The following is a 21071-nucleotide window of genomic DNA, read 5'->3' on the forward strand; positions in this document are numbered from 1 at the left end:
TTACCCTTTGTGCTATTACAAATCAGATTAAATTGGTCTGCATTTTATTTTCCTTAAGAGACTGAATTGAAATTAAATGGATGCTACTTGTAATCACTGTGGTTTGGTTTATAAGATCTCTGTCCTATGATTATCAAAGTCTAAACTTGCAATCCATACAGGGATGGTTTCTACACTGGCACATGATGTGAATCTCAATTAATTGATTTTGAGAATGTTATTACTTGATAACTTCTTTAAGGACTTCTGATGATTATGACACTTTTTGCCAGGTACTGATACTTGTCACAAACTACATCTCAATTCAACTAAAGCACCGCAATAAGGAAATCTAATTTGTTAGCAAGGTCCAAGAAATAACGCCATAAAGAACGTAACAATCAAACATGGCTACATACTGTAAATAATAAATGTAATACCAATTTTAAACATGGGTGCAAACCATATAATATTCTACTGTCCAACATACAGAAACACTATCAAACACTACAAATGCTCACCAATTGTTAAATACGGAACATGGAATACACAGCATCATTGGCTATTATTAAAGAACATTATTGAATGAAAAACATCTAAAACATATACCTTACTGCATTCAGGGTCTCATACATGTAACAGCATGTTTTTAGAAAAGTTTGTAAAATTATCATTAAAAATGAAAAACTGAAAATTGTTATTCATATAAGTATTCAGACTCTTAATTCAGTAGGTTGCAGAAGACCCTGTGATAGCAATTACAGCTTTGAGTCTTCCTGAGTAAGTCTCTACAAGCTTTGCACACATGGATTTTGGCAGTTTATCCAATTCTTCCTGGCAGATCCTTTCAAGCTCTGTTAGATTGGATATGAAGCATCTGTAAACTGCTATCCTCAGGTCTCTCATCAGATGTTCAATAGGGTTTAGGTGTGGGATGGGCTACTCAACTTAAGAGACTTGTCTCAAAAAGGTGAACCATCGCCCAGTCTGAAGTCACATGGTCTCTGGGGCAAGTTTTCCCCAAGGACATCTCTGTATTTGGCTGAGGTGGGGCCACTCTATCATAAATGCCTGATTAATGAAGTGCAGCATAGATGGTCGTTCTTCCAATAGGTTCTCCCCCCTGAACAGAGGACTTCTCTGAAGCTCTGTTGAGTGTGCCTTTCTAAACATTATCAACTCAGTTTGTCACAGGTGGACTCCAGTCAAGTTCTAGTCACACCTCAAGGATAATTAAAACAAAAAGGAAATGTCACATTGAAGGGATTTATTAATTATATACACAAATTTGAGAACCTTTCTGAAAAAACCTTTTTACACAGGTGCGTGACTTTCTAGAGTATGTGCTATACTTTTGCCTATGAAGAAGGAAAAAGGAATGAACAAGAAGCTCAATGACCTGTCTTAATCAAAGGAGACGGGATTTGTCTGTAATCTGCATTATTAAACATTGCATTGATGGTGCACACCACATTAGTCACAACTAATTACAATGTTTCTAGAGCAGATGTGTCACAAAGCCCTTGAGGCTCTGTTTGTATTGCCACCAAATGTGAGTTCATTCTAAATTTTTGCACATATCTAATTTTCTTTGTTTGACTGTTCAAATTAAGTTTTCAAACAATCCAAATCTGAGTGTGTACAGATATCTATTGTATACTGAATGTGCCCCACATGCACAAAATTAATAAAAACAAGTTCTTCAGACAGATACACTCTATTAGATTATCTTGAGTACCAACAGCATACTGGTTGCTACACTACCTAACATTGTTTTCCTCACAGGATGTCTGTGAATTTATATGCTCAAGATGGCAAGGAGAATAATTAGAAAATGAAAAATTGTAGTGTTTGCTTTCCACTCATCAGTGTCAAACCTACAAATAGAAACCTCCTGACATTAGCCAGGACTGGGGGGAGGATATGTTTTCTAATGGAAAGCAACAGTTTAACAAACACAGAATTTTGAGGGGGACACTTGATTATTTGTCAGTGGCTATCTGCAAGACTTACTCAGAAAAATACCCACTAGAGGCATACCTTTCCCATCAGGAAAGATTTAGCAAAAACATTATATTGGCTATCAATAAAAGGTGTCATTTTTCTTGACTACTGTTTTGTCTTGGTAGAGTAATATTTTGCTCTACTTTCCCCTTTTGTATTATTAATAAGTAGCCTTTGTCAGAATGCCTCAAATCTTCCATACTTACCACTGTTTATAAGGTATTGTACCATATAACTTCTCCCCACCTTCCCTTCTACATCTATAACCTCAGGCAATTAGGTGTAGTAAAAGACAAGCAGAAGTTACAATTTAAACAATGTATTATTGGTAATATTCATAAATAACAATAATATGCAAAGTATATTTGAATATTGGCAACCATACAACCTGATAAATGGTGATGTGTAGTTTCAGGCGGCACACAGACTTGTTAGTTACTTAAAATGTCTCTAGTTAAGGCAACATTTTGTGGTCAGCTTTCTTCAGAACAGGCCGCATGCCTGTCTCAATATGGCTGTCGTGCTGTGCTCTTCATTGTGTTGTCCTTTTCAGTTCATGCATCAGTTTGGTAAGAGAGAGTGAGTGAGGGAGTGAGCGAATTTATAGGTTTTCTGTCCAACCCCTAGAGCCAATAGGACGTCATGATACTTAAAGGCTTCTGATACGAGCTAGTTCCAAACAGCCATACTTCAGACCAATGGGGGAATAGAACATCTTAACACCTGCCACCCCCCAAAACCACGTTAAGGTAAAGCTTAGCAGTTAGGCAGCCTGGCTTTCCTATGGGGGTTGAGAGACTTCAGAGAAACAATTACCAAACTTATTTGAGGCACTTTCCCCCAACCCTATTGTAAAATTCACTTTCCTGACTTAGTCCTGGGGGAGGGGGGATTGTAAACATGAATGCATCTCACTGATGTAACACTAATATTACATTGCTTTGCCTAAGTTACAAATAAAGACATGCAACATATTTATCAACTTGTATGCAAAAATTTCACATCACAACAACCACTCATCACAATGTTTGTCACAAATTCTTATCAGTAACTTTGCTTGCTTTCCATTGGCACACTGAGTCAGTATTGTAATCAATCTTGATTTTCAATGCAGAGTTATGACAAAAGTTCCATAAACAGCTTAGTAAAATTATTTGGAAATTGCACATTTCTAGGTAATTCCAATTCAAGTGTTCAAATGCAAGGCCAGATTCAAGTCATGTATATCTGCTTTAGCACAACATACAAAAGAGGTTTAAATTCGATCTAAAATGTTCTTACATCACATGCTTTTTTGCTGCTCACACTTCCTTAAAAAGACTGGATGAGTGTTATGTATCAATACAAAAAAAAAATCAGAATTGCAAGTTGAGCCGTAGTAGTAAAGTAGCCTTAAGTCATTAATGTTGTAATACAGACGGATGGTTTGTGTGTATACGTCTTTAACTCACCAGCAAAGGATTCACTCTCATATATTTTGGCCAGCCTGGGTCTGTTAGACATAGTGGAGTTAATGTCCGTGAGTAGGGATCAGTCCGTCGTGTTCCCATAAGGACCGCTTGCAGCTCAGGGTGCTCAGATTGAAGATCAATGAGGGCTTGGCGGATGTTTCCTTGAACAGTAAAAATCTGGAGGGAGTACCTGTTTAGTAATGAGGAAATTAAATACCAATAGACATTTGAAGTCTGCAAGTTTAAAAAATAACAAAGGGACCGCGTGAAGCAGAAGATAAGAGAAATTTCTATTGTAAACAATGTTGCAAAGAGAATGTTTTGTTTACTGTGATGGAGATGTACGGCTTATGACAGTTTGAGATTAATGTTGACTTCATATTACTCTTGTGCATACATGGACTAGAAAACACAAGAAATATTGCTGCTGAATCAGTGATGCACTTATTCTACTACTGAATTCTGGTTGCTTTTTTTTCCCCTCTGTATTTATGGTAATACATTAGGAAAGGTCTTGCATATTATCACACAGCTGATAAAAATGCAAAAAGAGGCTTTACATATTTAGCAATAGGAGTAGTCTTACACAGAATTTTACATGAACACTTGCAAAAAAACATGACAAATAAAATTTCACTGCAATAGTCTTTTGTGTGCTATACTGTTGTATTCACAAACAGATAAGATACTTGTTTGGTGGAGAAGGCTTTACAATGTTTCCAATCTGTCAGTCTGAGCAATGTGTAAAGAAGATAAGCACATGCACAAGATGTTCATGAATATGTTAAGCATGGCTCATCACAGCCACTTATCACGCCTAACACAAAGTGTGTCATCGCAATGAGCTCATTCCTTCCCCATGTCAGACTTTACCTTCAGACTCCCATCTGTGGTTAACCATTCATCAAGTCACTAGACAAGGAAAACTCACCAAGGGTGAGAGGATAAGACAGCCACATTGTTTAAAGATAGTTTGATATATGTAATCTGGATTTCCTGACTGAAAAAGTGTAGTTCACCAACCAAAAACAAGAATCCCCAGAAGGAGTCTAAAATTAGACCAAAAAGTGGGTTAAGTAACTAATTGGCAATAAGAAAGATCAACAGTAAAAATATGTGTGAAAAAAATGAAATGACATGATATAACATCTCAAAACACATAGTTTGAGGTAACAGAACTTGGGAGGTTGACTCAGTAAAACTGGAATTTGCCAGATCAAGGGACCTTTTAAAACACAACGGCAGAGCTAAGCTTAGATGTGTCTCAGGAAGTAACTTACTATCAATAGGCAAAAGCAGATGAGAGGCAAGTCAACAGGTATGCTAAGGATAATAACATTACAGTATTACATTCACAAACCATCTGATTCATCTTTAACAATGGCCAGCACAACTCTCATCATAATGACATAGCCATCAGCTATGTTTGCATATGCAACAGCTTACTAAGCAAACAAAAAACATTCAGAGAACACGGACAAAAAACATTTAACACTATAAATGTCTTATTGACCAGACTGTTTTGTGATTAATAATTCCATGAATACCAGAAAAAATATTTAACTGAAATAATTCTTATGTGGATTGGTAACAAACACATATATTATACATGAACCAAGCCACATAAAATGGCTTTTTGTTGAGTACAGACTAAAACACCCACTACTGAACAAACCATTCATTAAATGTAATCTAAGTGTTGCTGAACAATTACTAGTCACATGAAATTAATATTTTGTTATTAATATGAACATTGTCCTTTTCAGGTTTGATTCCTACTTTGACTGAAGGATGGTGGTTTAAGATCTGTCTCCCTGCAACACTAAAATAGGATAATGCAGGTTCAGTAAGTGCAGTACGTCTGTAAACGAATCTGTTAAATCAGTTGTTTTTGTATGTTGCAATAAACATAGATGATGGCAACTAAATTGGTAGTGGTTTGTGACAAACACCCTTTTTCCCTAGCTTTCAGGATCCTCGATCAATTTGTGCATCCCCTGAAAAAACGTGGAAAAGGCAATTTAAAAATAATTACACTGAGAAATAAGGAAATTTAAAGTGGAATGACTGAAATTGTTAAATCAAACAAAGGTATCAAAACATATTTTATTAAGTAAAATACAAAATACAAATAAAGCCCAACAGTAATGCTACAGATCACAGATAAAAAAAAAAAGACTCAACTTACAAAAGTGCTGGAAGTTTAAACTGCAAAAGGATGTTTGATTTTTTTGTTCTGCACTTTATAATGCAAGAAGCACTAATTAATAGTAAACACAGAATAAAGAAAGCCTGAACACTTTAGTCAGCATAGGCATATACATTTGCCTTAATAATCTATTATATAAAGTATTCTTATAAAATTAAATTGCATACAAATTGTAGTAACAGAAAGCTAGGGACTTAGTTAAAAACTGCTTTAACTAAGAAGTCAGTTGTTGTATAAAAGTTCAACTTGATTGTATGCAATGTTATTTTCTTCAAATAAAAAAATGTGATTTGCAGAAAATGAAAATAGGCCCCTTCACATTCGGCACTGTGAGAATGCTGTCAGAATCATAACAATTCTTACCTCTTAATGGTGTCCTGAATAAAGTGTTCCATTTCTGGGAAAGGTGATATTATCCTGATATATAGCACCTGTAACTTGTCTTTGACATCAGGAAAATGCCTGAAAAATGTAGTTTGTGGCATAATTTTTATTTTGTGTTAATTTACATTTTCAACATTAAACAGGTGTATTTTTTCATCAAAGTTAATTATTTTATTACAATTTGTTTGCATTTAGATATTTACAAGCTCAGCTCAGTTTTAAAAACTATGTATAACTGCCATTCATTACTGTTTACATTATATGGCCAAAGGTTTGTGCACAACTACCCATCACACCCATACGAGCTTCTTGGACATCCCATCCCTAAACCATGAGCATTAGTATGGAGATGGCCACAGCCTCCACTCTAATGGGAAGGTTGGACACAACAGTTTGGAGCATGTCAGTGGGAATTTGTGCTCATTAAAGAATTGGTTCAGTATTTTTCAAGTCAGTTATTTCTTCATAATCATGGTGTATATGCATTTGCCACATGAAATTGTGTTCTAAAGTTAAGCATTTTAAAAAATACTAGCCAACCCGTGGCGTAGCATACGCCGCATTTGTAATGATTTTTAAGCACAGGGGAAAAAAAATGAACATTTGAAAAATCCGTAATTTAATAAACCACCAAGAAAAGTAACATTGCAACAATGCACGCTATGAACCAACATACACTCATCGTTCAGTACGCACTGCCTGCTCATGTGCCTGCCCCCAACTCAACAATGCACGCTATGAACCAACATACACTCATCGTTCAGTACGCACTGCCTGCTCATGTGCCTGCCCCCAACTCCTCACCTGAGTCGCTTTTGTCTGTGTACAGTCCACATGCACCTGTGAGTCACGTTGACTGTTCATTTTCCAAACACCGCCTCAGTCGCTTTTGTCTCTGCTACAGTCCACATGCACCTGTGAGTCACGTTGACTGTTCATTTTCCAAACACCGCCTCAGTCGCTTTTGTCTCTGCTACAGTCCACATGCACCTCTGAGCCACGTTGTCTTTTCATTGTTCTTTGCGGTTCCGGCTGCTTTTCTATATATAATCCACCAAGTCACCTGACTATGGTAGTAGCGGGGGGGGGGGGGGTGTGTACAAAGGGCAGGGACGTAATCAGTGCGAGCATATGACCCGCACTTACTGGGAAATTCCTCGTTCATGGAATAAAGCACGAATGGGGTTCAACGGCGTACCCATGTCGATCCATTCAGTGTAGTGCGTGTGCAGTACCGGACATCCAAGGGCATCACAGACTTGTTAATGCTCAATCTCACGTGGCTGAAAGCCACTTGTCCCTCTAAGAAGTTGGACGCTGACCGCTCTTGGGTCACGTAACTATTGAGCAGGCGGGAGTCTCATTCGTTTTCTGCATTAACCAGACAAATAGCTCCACCAACTACAAACGGCCATGCACCACCAGCCACAGAGTCGAGAAAGAGCTATCAATCTGTCAATCCTCTCCGTGTTCGGGCCGGGTGAGGTTTCCTGTGTTGAGTCAAATTAAGCGACAGGCTCCACACCTGGTGGTGCCCTTCCGTCAATTCTTTTAAGTCTCAGCTTTGCAACCATACTCCATCCCGGAACCCAAAGACTTTGGTTACCTGGTTGGCCGCCCGGCGGGTCATGGGAATGACGCTGCAGGATCGCCTGTTGGCATTGTTTATGGTCAGGACTACGACAGTATGTGACCGTCTTCGAACCTCCAACTTTCGTTCTTGATTAATGACAACATTCTTGGCAAATGCTTTCGCTCTCGCTTGAATTGTTGTCGGGCGTGTGCCATGGTCGGCTGCTTAGTGAATTGTTGGTGGGCGGGGCTATGTGTTGTCAGCGGGCGTGGCTCTGTGAGTTGTCATCGTATCCCATGGTCCCATGGTTGGTGGGCGGGTCTCTGTGAGTTGGCGGGCATGGCTATGCTGTACGTATTCCATGGTTGTTTTGTTTGTTCTGTCGGCTATGCCGTGCATATCTCATGGTTGTCTTGCTTGTTCTGTCGGCTTAGTGAATTACATATATAGATAATGCCAGTGCTGGTGCTTTATAATGGAGGCTATAGGGCACCAAGCATTACCAAATAACACTCATTTTCAAAGCCAATAAAGTTAGGGCACTGATCCACATCTTAAACACGCATTGTAAAACAGCTTATACATGTAATTTTCAAAGAAAAAAAAATATATTGTCTTCCTCCGTCATACCCTTTTGCCTGCCGGGTCACGTTTTCCCCTCAAAAGACCAGATTCACAGTAACCTTTTCTCTTTTTATTGTGTTGATTTACTTCCATTTCTTTATGTGTGAGAACTCCTCTGACGAAGTCACTACTATCACACAACCAAACAGAAAATGCATCCTTACCTTTCAGTCACTAGAGTTCAATCCAATCATGCAAATGTGGTAGGAGACGAAATAAGCTATGTGAATAGAAGTCCCAGGAACTATGTAAGATGTTATTAAGAATAACATGCTAATTTCGAACACACTATAACAAACAGGTAAAAAACATAAGGAGGCACCTAACAACTGTAAACAAGTCAGTCCCATATACCTGTCACAGCAGATAGGAATTATTTTATACCAGAGTTCAACGTGAATTATTCAAAGAAAGAACTAAGACCAAGTAATCTTACGTAGACCTAAGTAGAAGTGGCAAAGACACAAAAAGCCTAAGTGAGAGATGTAGTAACTGTCAAAGAAACTTGTCAAGACCAAACTTCTATTTAGAGAAATGGGAACAAATAAATTTGCCCAAAATGTTTAAGGTTACCAAGAGGCACCTCTTAACAAAACAGTTTTTCCATTTTACTGCTGCTATCTTGGATATACACATGTGCTAATCAAATCTGCTTTCTCAGAAGTTGTCAGGGCATAGTATTGTGAGAAGTTCCAGCTGTTTAATGTATTACCTCTACTGGTCCCGGTATTTGCTATACAAATCTTCACATATTGTCCTACACATAGTTTGCTATTTGATCATCATGGGTTACCAAAATAAAGTATACATTTAAACTTTATTCACATTTGTTAAGATTTACTGTTCTAAGTGGTAGGTAAGACAAGCACATGCTCATGTAATATCTCACCTCTGGAGGGCTACATGATACAAATGCAGTAAGGCAGTGCAGTCTTTGCCTCCGTTGAACCCCACACAGATCTCTGACAAGCTATACCGATCAAGAGCCTCTTCAATTGTCTGTAAAGCTGCTGCCACCTTCTGACCAAGAGCAGAATCTATTGTATTAAAAATGAGTTCATATTAAAATCACCTCAATTTTTTCATTAAGAATACTTTTACATGTTCACTAAAATGTAAGAGTATTACAGCTGGCAACATTTAATGTATTTAATGTTTTTCACATTTTTAATTAATAGAGAAAAAGTGGTGTTAATCTAAGTACTTCATACATAAGCTTATGTTTTCTAAAATGTCAAATTATTTTTATTGATATTATTATGTCTTACTTTACCGTGTAGCACTGTAATAAATATTTCCAGACAAAAAAAATGTGACAAAAAAAAAAAAAATCTGTTTTCTCAGTGATATACACTGGTACAATCAGGTAAGGTATGACTGTTGCAAATCTTCCTTATATATTAATGATAATGACAATGATGTAGCTTACATATTTGACACTACACTTAGTCTATCCACAAGATAACTTTCTGATCCACCACAGACTATACTATTAGAAATCTGTACAAAACAGGATTCAAACTTGGATGGAATCCCAGTCCACTGTAGATCCATACATCGAGCATTCATTTTCATAGGATCAAGAATAAAATTAAAACCAATTACTACTTTTTTTATATACTACGAAGAATGAAAATTCTCAGAAAGAGAAACTATTGTCAATTGATTAAAAAAAAAAAAAAAAAAGAAGTAGTAGGTGAAATAGATGGTTCATTATAAAAACACAATGCAAATGTAAATATGTATATACAGTATATACATATAAATATTATATACATATTATATATACACATATTATATATATATATATATATATATATATTATATATATATATATATATATATACACACACACATACATACACACATATTATATATACACATATTATATATATATATATATATATATAATATATATATATATATATATATATATATATATTATATATATTATATATATATATAATATATATTATATATATATATAATATATTATATATATATATATATATATATATATATACATATATACCATACATACATATATATATATATATATATATATATATATATATATATATATATATATATATATATATATATATATATATATATACCACTTAATTTTGTGTTCATATCTATAACTTCAACTATGGTTTTATGTTCTTTCAACATTTAAGGAACACCTATGGCACTTCATAACAGAACCATTTTAATTAAATAGATCAAAAGGCTTGAACATTAATTATTAAATAAGATTAAAGTGGTAGAAGAAGAAAGGTGTCCCCTAGACTCAGATGTGGGGATGGATATTTGAGAAGTAAGCCACAAGACAATGATTATATTTTTATATTATGTATATTAATCAGCCATCAACAACAAATCAAATTAAACTAATAATATATTGAACAATTATTATAATAGTAAAGCTAAATAAATCGAACTCTGCAGGTGCATGAATAAAAGGTAAAGTACCACTTGCGGTTAACGGAAATAGCCCAAAAGTTGATAGAAATCTATGTTTTATGCCTAATACTTATATGCAAAATTTGGTTGACCTAAGTGAAAGCATACTCAAGTTATTGTGTTTACATAGACAAACACACACAGACATACAGTAATTCCAAAAATGGTATTTTTGGACTCGGAGAGGTCTAAGACGTCGACATTCATCAAAATTGGACCAATTACGATACTTTCCCTAGTCTTTGTATACGAGAAAGTAAAAACAGAAAGTATCAAACAGATCTGAGTATGGACCATATTGCTTAAAAATCTAAATACAAAGTTCTTTCAACAAATTTAAAGTTTCAGTTCTTTTTACAATTATTGAATTAAGTTCACTGCAGGTATTAGAACCTGCAGTGTAATACTTATAATATACTCCTTTTTATTAGCAATTTCAAATAACAACATGAACTATCTTGAGTGCTGTATTGGATGTGGGTAGAATGGTTTTACATTTTCTGTGACAGCAGCAGTGACCAACTATGCCATCAAGACCTGAACATTATTTTATTAGTACTTGTTTTATTAATTAAAAAAATAAAATAAAAATACTAGAGTTAAAATGTTATCAGGTTACAGTGTTTAATATACATAAAATAAACAATTACTATATTTGCATGAATGCTGCTTTTTTGTAATCAGATTTGATACTTTAGCTCACCGCATTAATTGAAACCTTTTTCTTTTTTGGTCCAGGAATTTTGGTCAGAGTTAATACTGGAATTTTTTTAACCACATCTAAATGTTTTTTTTAAAGTTCTGAATAACTTCTTATCTTTTGGAGAAGTGATGTTTACTTTCATAATAATAATTTTTAAGCAAACAAAGAAAATTGATTCAGAGAGACTTTCAAAAGTCTGCAGATGTCAATCTTCATGACTTGTTAAATTATGGTTGAACAAGCTGGTTAAAGGGCAATTGTTACCACATTTTATCTGTACATCTAAATCAACATATCTTACTTTATTTTACTTAGTTTAATTTTTACTCCTCCAAATAGCCAAGGTGCAGTTTTAAAGCATACTATCCAAATAAATATGATAAATCAAATGTGACATTTTTTTTGTGGAAACTGTTTACTGCAGAGGTGGCAGTTAGCTCAATTTAGCATTGTATGTGTCAAATAGGTATGACGGTAGGTTTGTTTCAAACAAAAGTACATGTAGACATTTAGGGTGGGGACAGTATTAGGGAGATCAAGCATTAAAAATAGTAAGGTTTTTCACAAACATGTTCAGCACATATTTCCCTGTGTTAGTACTGCTGCTGTAAAACACATATTTAGGAAGGATAAGAAAAAAACTTAGTGATTTTCTACTTCTGAAGGTGGTTTTATTTACATATATTTTAGCTAATTAAATAGTGTTATGCAAATATTACTACTATTAACAATAAATACCAGCTTCTGAAAGTCTTTCAAAATTATCTCAGTCCAGAAAACTCACTCTTTATTGTGCCAGCATACCACTTCCCACCAGTCATAATTCTGGACTGTTTGATTTACAAAGTGATAGAATAAGAACTCCTGCGGTGGGTTGGCACCCTGCCCAGGATTGGTTCCCTGCCTTGTGCCCTGTGTTGGCTGGGATTGGCTCCAGCAGACCCCCGTGACCCTGTGTTCGGATTCAACGGGTTGGAAAATGGATGGATGGATAGAATAAGAACTCCCCCAGTTCTGCAGAAGGGACAGCTTCAAAGTTGCAGCAGCATGCTTTTGTGTGTGCAGCATCACTCCTACACATGCATTGACTGTTACAGAATTGTGCACATATTCAGCTCATACATATAAGCATGACATTTGCTCCATTTACTTGTAAAGGTCCATCAAATTTGTCATACTATTACTGATACTGTATATGCCATTGCTAAAAGGTTCAAAATGCTGTTAAGAGATCACAACACACAGTACAAACTCTTGCAGACAAGAAATCCCCCAAATGTCTCATTTAAAAATAAGAGAAAACTGATACTCTCATGCACATCATATTCATAAAAAAAATAAAATAATGTAGGCTCATCTAACACCTTAACTGATAAAATGATTAGTTTAGAAAATAGTTCAAAGCACTTCAGCATTTTACCCAGTCCCCACAACTATGACAGTCATTGCATTTAGATTATTTCCAAGAGCTTTTCTATTATTTCCAGGAAAACATCTGTAGTACTAGGGTGTTGTACCGTGTTAGCCATTATGAATGTAGAGAAAAGCCAAGCAAAATGACACCTTTTATTGGCTAACTAAAAAGATTACAATATGCAAGCTTTCGAGGCAACTCAGGCCCCTCGGGGCCTGACTTGCCTCGAAAGCTTGCATATTGTAATCTTTTTAGTTAGCCAATAAAAGGTGTCATTTTGCTTGGCTTTTCTCTACAGGAAAACATCTAAAGAAATCAACCAGATTTTTCTGCTCTAGGAATGGTGCCCATATTTAGAACAAAGAATGACTGCCCATTGTTTAAATTTTGGTAAAACAAACAAAATCAGGCTATTCATACTAAACTGAACACTGACAAAGTAAATATCGTTTACAATCCTCTGTTCTAGGCATTTACAGCTTTATTTTCACCATTGACTTTAAGTTCAGCAAAGCAAAATGATAAAATATAAATCAACATAAGAAATTAAGCTAGAAAATTGTTGTGGGATGACTTCCTATATGCAGCAAGTTTAAACATGCTATCTAAATCCTGTGATTATATATTTAAACTACACTCAGTACTTTAAACTTAGAAAATATTTAAAATTTTGCCTTCTTTTATAGCCTAAAGAAATGTTTGTTTAATCATTCAGGGTGGGAAATACATAGTGCTGAGAATTATTCATTATTATTGCTAAACTGAAGCAAATCAAATACCTACCAATCTTTCCATCTGTCTCTATCTGTCTGAATAAATAGTATTACCGTACAAAAGAAAACACCCTGACATTGGGATACTGACTACACTTCACATGCAGATGTAAAGATGGTTTTTAAAAAGTAAAATCGGCCTGGAAAGTGGTGTGTGTAAATCATTTCATGGAAACAAAGAAAAGTGAAAAGTCTTGTGTTTTACTGAGATGAAGTCTATAAGAGATAAACCTGCTTCAGAGAAGATTAAATGAGAAGGAAAGTACAGCAGCGATCCCGCTAGTCTGGGATGGCAAAGCAGGGGCAGTTTTTTTTCTTCTTGAAATACTCATTATATCACTGAAACAAGGAATGTGAACTATTGTCCAAGGGGCAAATCTGACTGGCAGAGATATTAGATAAACTTTAGGTACAGCAAATCCTTTCTTGAAACCAGTTCAAGATTTAACAGTATGCAACTATCATGTGTAAAAAAAATTCCAGTTCAAGGCGAATTACAATTCCTTGGTTGGTGCGAAATACACAACAATGGACTATTATCACAGTTCATAACAGGTACCGGTAACTAATGAAAGCATGATATTTTGTTGTTAAGATAGAAAAAAAAAACTCAAACCCTGATCCCTGAATAAGAAATAGCTAGACACAGACTGTTGCTAGACATAAGACTAAGGCACTGACATTACAAAGATATTAGACATTAGATTTCAAAAATCAACACTGTGCCAAAGTAGGCAAATCACTTCATTCAGCAAAATTCTTTTTCACAACTCTGACAAATCACTAATTTGTAAAACCATTTGAATGGAATATGTCAAAAGGCCTGGATTCCATTCATATAAATAAGCAGAAAGTACAAAACCAAAATAGAGCTGGTGTGTTCTTTGTTGCTCAGATGTATGTTTTTGTTATTAATAAATTTGGTGCTGTTAAACTCTATTTTCACTAAAATTTTATTTAATCACTTAAATAACCTGATAAAACACAGGACTGCCTAGAAAGTGTTACAGTGCTATGAACTAGACACTTAATGACAATCGCTGATGACAATTTGTTTTCAATAAAAACCACGTTACTTTGTTAAAGTGGATAAAAATAAACTCAAATTGAATATTTAAAACCAAAATCAAGTATGACTACCATTGGGAATGTTTTTTTTCAGTCACAAAAATATTCAATTAGAAACATACAGTACGGTGCCATGACAAATAAAACTTGAAATGTTCAATGACAAACTATCCAAAAGCTGGGAAAATTGTAATGCTAATTTCCATAGAGCTTTATAAATCCCTTTTCAATCTAATTTTTATTTCCACATACAGCTGGGTCTTCAGCATCAGGCTCAACACAGAAATAACACCCTGTGATATTATGCTGCCCATTTTCCTCCAACTTGAAATGAACAACAGAATTTCTACGCAGGTAGAATATTTGTATAAAACATGAGAATTACTTGCCTTGCAACTGCCATGTGAATTATTTATACCTTATTTTTTGTCACATAGCCTGAAATCCTGACAGTTAAAAACATCAGATGACCAATTAGAGATTTTTCTAATTGTACTGCAGAATCTACAGTAACAAAGCAGTGAAGGGAAAGAAAAGTTTAGTGCTGTGTTTTAGACATTTACTCAAGAACACGTTCTGTGATAAGCATTATCCACTGCTACAGTCTGGCTAGGGACAGAGAGGCTAACCTGTTTAACACTGTATTCAATATTTTAAAAAGATTCACAAATGAATGGACACTTGCATTGACAAATAGTTCATTCTACAAAAATACCTCAGTACATAGCTCAAGAAGCAATTGATCCTTCACTAAAAAAGAAACACCGATTAAACAAAGTACCACAATAAAAGAATGGTAAACTGTCTCCCAACTATGAGATCCAGTTCTAAAAAAGCGACTTATATGTATATTTATTCTGGCCCATACATGTGATCCTCAAAGCCTTAGAACATGTGCTTTGCAAAAAAAAAAAAAAAAAACTGAACTTAAAAGCTAAACCTCTTAAAAGCTAAACCTCAACAGGCAAAATGGTGTCTTGTCATAATGTATTCTCAAAATAGAATTGTTAATTTTTTTTGCAATCTTTTTTAAAAATAAAATTTTCCAATTTTACAGGTCTTTAAATCAAATTTAAAAAAACAATTCCCTTGCCATGTGTCTAAAGTTCACACTTATGACATAACAAATAAGGTTGTAAAGATCTTCAAAGATATAATGAAAAACATTTATTTTAACATATGTGATGAGAAGAAAAAGAATACATAATAGTATCTTACCACTGTGGGCCAGAGAGTAGACTTCTTTTGCAGCCACACTTACAGGATCCTTCACAATTGGTATTACACTGCCATGTGGTAAATTGTCCAGTAGATACTCATAGGCCTTTTCAAGTTGCTGAAGACAATCAGAGTCTAGGGTGAGCTTTACACGATAGTAATTATTAACCCAATCAGGATATGAACCCAGGCTCACATATCTTTGGAAAAGGACATTTGCTCGACCCAAAAGAGGGGCTAATGCAACCTCATCAGCATTCACAAATATTTCTCGAAAATGAAAAACAGTACCGGTATTAGCAAAAAGATGTTGAAGTCCATTCAGAGCTTTTTCTAGCAGTGACGGGATTCCAGGAAAGATGTAGACATTGCGTACGCTCACTAAAGGGTATCGAAGAGGCTGTGCAGTCTTAGGGTCTGTACCATAGTTCAATTTTGAAGATTCAGGCACCATTGCAAGTTTCATTTCTGCCCTACTAGGGTCTGAAGTACCAAAGAAGGTTTCCACTAGTTTTGTCAACTCAAGGTTTGGTTGGAGACGTTCACTAAATGCACGTGCCACTCCCTCAAATGTCATGTCATCATGAGTAGGCCCGATGCCCCCTGAAGTAAGCACATACGTGAAACACTGAGACTGGGTGGCAATCTCCTCTGCAATTGCACAAACATCATCTGGCACAACTGTCACACGTTGTACACTGACCCCCAGCGAACGCAATTTTTTGCACATGAAGAATGAGTTTGTGTCTTGCGTGTGGCCCTGTGGGGAAAAAAAATTCACAAATAGAAACATCTCATTTTTCAAAATGTTAAGCATAATACTACTGGAATCAAGATTAAAAATAATTAACGAAAGACAGCAATGGATTAACTTATCAATGGATTTCAATGGCTACAGCCTCAAAGCACATGAAGCAAAAAACACTTTGGGTGTGACATCCTTTTGCTATGGAAAGGCTGCCAATATGATAGTCTGAACCAATTAATACCCTGAGCTGCAGATGTTGTGTGGATGAATCTAGAGGGAGATGGCATGTTGATAGTGTACTTTGTTCTTGCTTTTCAAATTAATATACAAATAACTCCATCACTTTTTGGTTGGTTGATGCTGATTAAGCAGCCTTTCCCTGATTGGATCCTGGTCATTAAAGTTTTATTCCCTGACTGGTTACCCTTCATGGAAGAAAACCATATTCCAACACAGCAGATGCTGAGGAGTTGCTTTCCATGGCACCTGTTAGGTTGCTTACCTGTATACATCTAAATTCCCTTTTGTAAAGTTTAAATGCTGCATACATGTGCAAAATGCGAATTATTTACAGTTTTGCAATAAATCCTGTTTTTTGTGGTGTTATTACTCTACTGAAAAATTCAGAGACCTATACCTAAAAAACACAGTATAAATATCTTGTTTGGCAGCCTCTTATCAATGTTTACTTAAACTTGAGATGTTCAATAAGGAGGGGCACTTCCTGCAGAAAAATTAATAACTAACAGAATGCAGATGAGCTCACAAGAGTAGAGGACAAAGACATGAAGGCACAATGAAGTAAAGGGAAGATACAGACACGCGTGCTCACATTCATTTATTTTCTCTATTAAGTTAGTTTTATAAATGTTGTTTTGTGCTTATAATCAATCCACTCTGGAATGAACAAAGAGCTGATCAAGTGTCTTTTTAACATATGCTGTGTTTTTATTTAATGACATGACTATTGTTGCCAGTTCTGCCAGACTGTTACTAATACAAACGTGATCAGTGTATTAATGACACAGGAGCAATTCACTGCAGCTCCTTAAATAGTTTCCTTTCTTTTTCTATACTATAAAAGCACTATCAGAGTCCTGCATGTGCACTATTAAAAGCACATACGCCCAAAGGAATCTCATTTTCACAGGGCTCTGAATTTTTCACTACTAAGTCCTTTCAAGGAGGTTTTTGCCAGTGTGCGTGAAGGTCTACATCGCATGCAATTTTGGCATTTTAGTGTAGACAAAGTTACTTTTGTAAACAATGTGAAAACTCCAGTGTGGAAGAAGATCGTCTTTGTTTAAAATTACCATTTTTAAATTAAAACACTGTAGTGTGAACATAGTCTTAGTTACAGTTCACTAACACTATTGAATGAACTTCAAAAGGAAAGCATGCTTTTCATTAGGGCAAATCTGATAATATTGGAAGCCAATATATTAGGATAATATTTGGCCTCTACATAAATATTGGTACTGGTTGAAGGTACACCAAAATATTATGGTGCTGAAACTGTTCCAAGCAAAGCATGTTTAATAAGTTATTTTTCTAGTAGAAAAGCCCTCAGTCTGAACAGATACAACCCCTGACTTTAATGCATATTGGCGGTAATGAATATATACATGCTAAACAATTCCATGTGCTTCAAAACAGTGAAGTTTACCCCTATTAATTGTCACCAGGACAGTGATGTTTTCTTTTTAAAAGATGATACACAAAATCATTAATTTACTTACTGTTATACTTGAAGTTCACAATTTTCCTGTTAAGATGCTGTATTCTATTTTCACCCCATTGTCTTAACGTCTGCCAAAATGGCTGCTGAAAAGCCTACTCCAAGTGTGCACAAGGTTTTAACTCTTTAGTTAAGACTTTTCTTTTGTCTGTTTCAAAGGTCAGGCTTTTATCCAGTAAAAAACAGAAAACGTTTAATTTCTAATGGTTTTCCATTTGTCTCTGTATGATTACATGATGATGCACTAATACTGTGAGTGCTTGCAGATAAGCACATTCCAGAGTCTATTTTCTTACCAAAGTGATGTGATTATTCAGTCTGATTTTTGAAATGCTCAGTCTGTCAGCTTTGAAGAGAGCAGAGGTTTGACTTCCTAAGATATATACAGTATACCTCCATAAACTGCAGTGATTACAAGAATTACAAGAAATTACAAGAATTTGTCAACTTAATAGCGTGTTTTCAAACTGGCGTGTTGTTTCTCCTGAAATGCAATTAAAATTCTCATCTCTGGAAAGAGCCGGATTGTTACTCTGGCTCTTGAGCAAATCATACTTGTTATGCAAATATGAAGCTTTCCCAAAATGCTTTGTAGGCTGTGATTTGTACTTGTTAAATGAACAGCCATTGCTTCATTTGTATTAGAATTTTTTTTATATGTTACACGTTTTTACAAAGCAGGTAAAGTATGCTTACTTTTACACAGAGCTGTCACGAAAATAACATTGTGTTGTGCATTACGTGGTCCTTACTGACTCTGTAAGAGCAGTAACACCAGTTCTGTGACTCTGTTAGCTGAACCTGTTAAAGAGATAAAAAAATGTTTATACAAAGAAGACAACTGCAGAAGTGAAAAAAGAATGCTTACACTATCAAAGGGCATTCTGGCATTTTTCAGTGAATTAAGTCATTTGGCTCAGTTCATGAGCAAAATCTGGATATGATGGTTCCCAAACAGCTTTTTATTCAGGACAAGTACCACTTTTAAATGTTAATAAATGTTTCCAATATTCTCACTTAATGATTGGTGCTCTTACATTGTTTATATTATTAAAATGCTTTCAAATACTACTTCTTTTACAATGGCTACTCATCTTGCTTTCAAGCCTATTGTCTTAGTTAATGTTTTTCTCTACTCTTTTGAATTTGTCTTCAGAATCAGCCAATGTAAGATGTAAGGTGTTAGTCTCGTGACAAGTGGGAGTCTGGGGGATATGCAAATTTAAGCGTTCCAGTGGATTCTATGTCTAATAATCATAGACTCTGAATATTTTGAAATCAGCAATTGAAATATGTGCAGATCAAACAGGTAAAGCATTTAAAAGCCAAAAATCATCAACACAGGCTATAGTATTATCTTTATAAGTATTGATTTAATGCTTTAGACACTTGTATTCACTGCACCTACAGTATACACTCAAGATATTGTGACAAACATCAGATGCTTCTGTGCATTGATCACTTCTTGAAGAAAAAAACACCTGTTTAAAAGTTGAATTAAAACATGTTAATGAGAAAACATCACACACTTAATCTTTTCTTTCCATTCATATTTTTAGGAAGATTTAATATTAAAACAATAGCTACACTATTTAGACAAAAATATTGGGAAGTCTGACCATTACACCAACAGGGACTTTAATGACATTGCATTCAAATACATAGACTTTAATATGGAGTCTGGCGCCCCTTTGCAGATATAACAGCTTCCACTCTTCTTGGAAGGTTTTCCACAAGATTATGGAGTGTTTCTGTGGGAATTTGTGCCCATTCATTTTGTAGAGCATTTATGAGATCTGGCACTGACGCTGGATGAGAACAGTTCATCCCAAAGGTGTTTGATGGGGTTGAGGTCATGGCTGTGGGTGGGCCAGTGAAGTTCTTCTACATCAAACTCATCCAACCATGTTTTTATGGACCTTGTTTTGTGCACTGGGGCACAGTCATGCGGGAATGGAAAAGGGCCTTCCCCAAACTGTTTCCACAAAGTTGGAAGCATAGTGTTGTCCAAAATGTCTTGTTATGCTGATGCGTTAAAATTGCCCTTCACTGGAAATAAGAGGCCTAGCCCAAACCCTGAAAAAGCCCCACACCATTATCCTGCCTCCACCAAACTTCACAGTTGGCACAGTGCAGTCAAGGCAGGTAACGTTCTCCTAGCATCCACCAAACTCAGACTTGCCCATCTGACTGCCAAACAGAGAAGCATGATTTGTCACTCTATAGAACACATTTCCACTGCTCCACAGTCCAGTGACGGTGTGTTTTATACCACTCCATCCAGCATCTGGAATTGGACTTGGTGATGTGAGGCTTGCATGCAGCTGCTCAACCATGGAAACCTCTTCCATGGAGTTTTTGTGCTTACATTAATGCAAGTTTGGAATTCTTCAGCTATGCAATCAGCAGAGCATTGGTGACTTTTATGCACCATGCACTTTAGCAGTTATTGACCCCGCTCTGTGACCTTATGTGGTATTTCATTTTGTTCCTGAGTTTGTTTTGTTCCCAAATGCTTCCACTTTCCAATAACACCACTTATAGTTGATCATGGAATATCAAACAGGGATGAAATTTCACGAACTGTCTTATTGCAAAGATGGCATCCAATCACAGTACCATGCTTAAACACTGAACTCTTCAAAACAGCCCATTTTGTTTCACAAATGTTTGTAAATGGAGACTGCATGGCTAGGTGTTTAATTGTATAGACATGTGG

General features: G+C 35.6%; 2 protein-coding genes across 4 annotated transcripts in view; both read right to left on the bottom strand.

Moving 5' to 3' along the window:
- pygo2 (pygopus homolog 2 (Drosophila)) overlaps nt 1-21071 on the bottom strand; it is a 168001-nt gene that overhangs the window by 61912 nt on the left and 85018 nt on the right. The gene's annotated exons all lie outside the window — the stretch shown is intronic.
- The window catches only part of flad1 (flavin adenine dinucleotide synthetase 1), a 35397-nt gene that overhangs the window by 8969 nt on the left and 5357 nt on the right, over nt 1-21071 (bottom strand). For all 3 annotated transcript variants that reach the window (XM_028794060.2, XM_051923279.1, XM_028794061.2), the window contains exons 3-6: nt 15867-16626; nt 9114-9261; nt 6007-6105; nt 3435-3624 (exon numbers count right to left, since the gene is read on the bottom strand). In XM_028794060.2, the coding sequence (XP_028649893.1) occupies nt 3435-3624; nt 6007-6105; nt 9114-9261; nt 15867-16626 (1197 nt within the window). The remainder of the gene's footprint in view (nt 1-3434; nt 3625-6006; nt 6106-9113; nt 9262-15866; nt 16627-21071) is intronic.

The sequence above is a fragment of the Erpetoichthys calabaricus genome, chromosome 2 (assembly GCF_900747795.2).
Source record: "Erpetoichthys calabaricus chromosome 2, fErpCal1.3, whole genome shotgun sequence".
Taxonomy (NCBI): domain Eukaryota; kingdom Metazoa; phylum Chordata; class Cladistia; order Polypteriformes; family Polypteridae; genus Erpetoichthys; species Erpetoichthys calabaricus.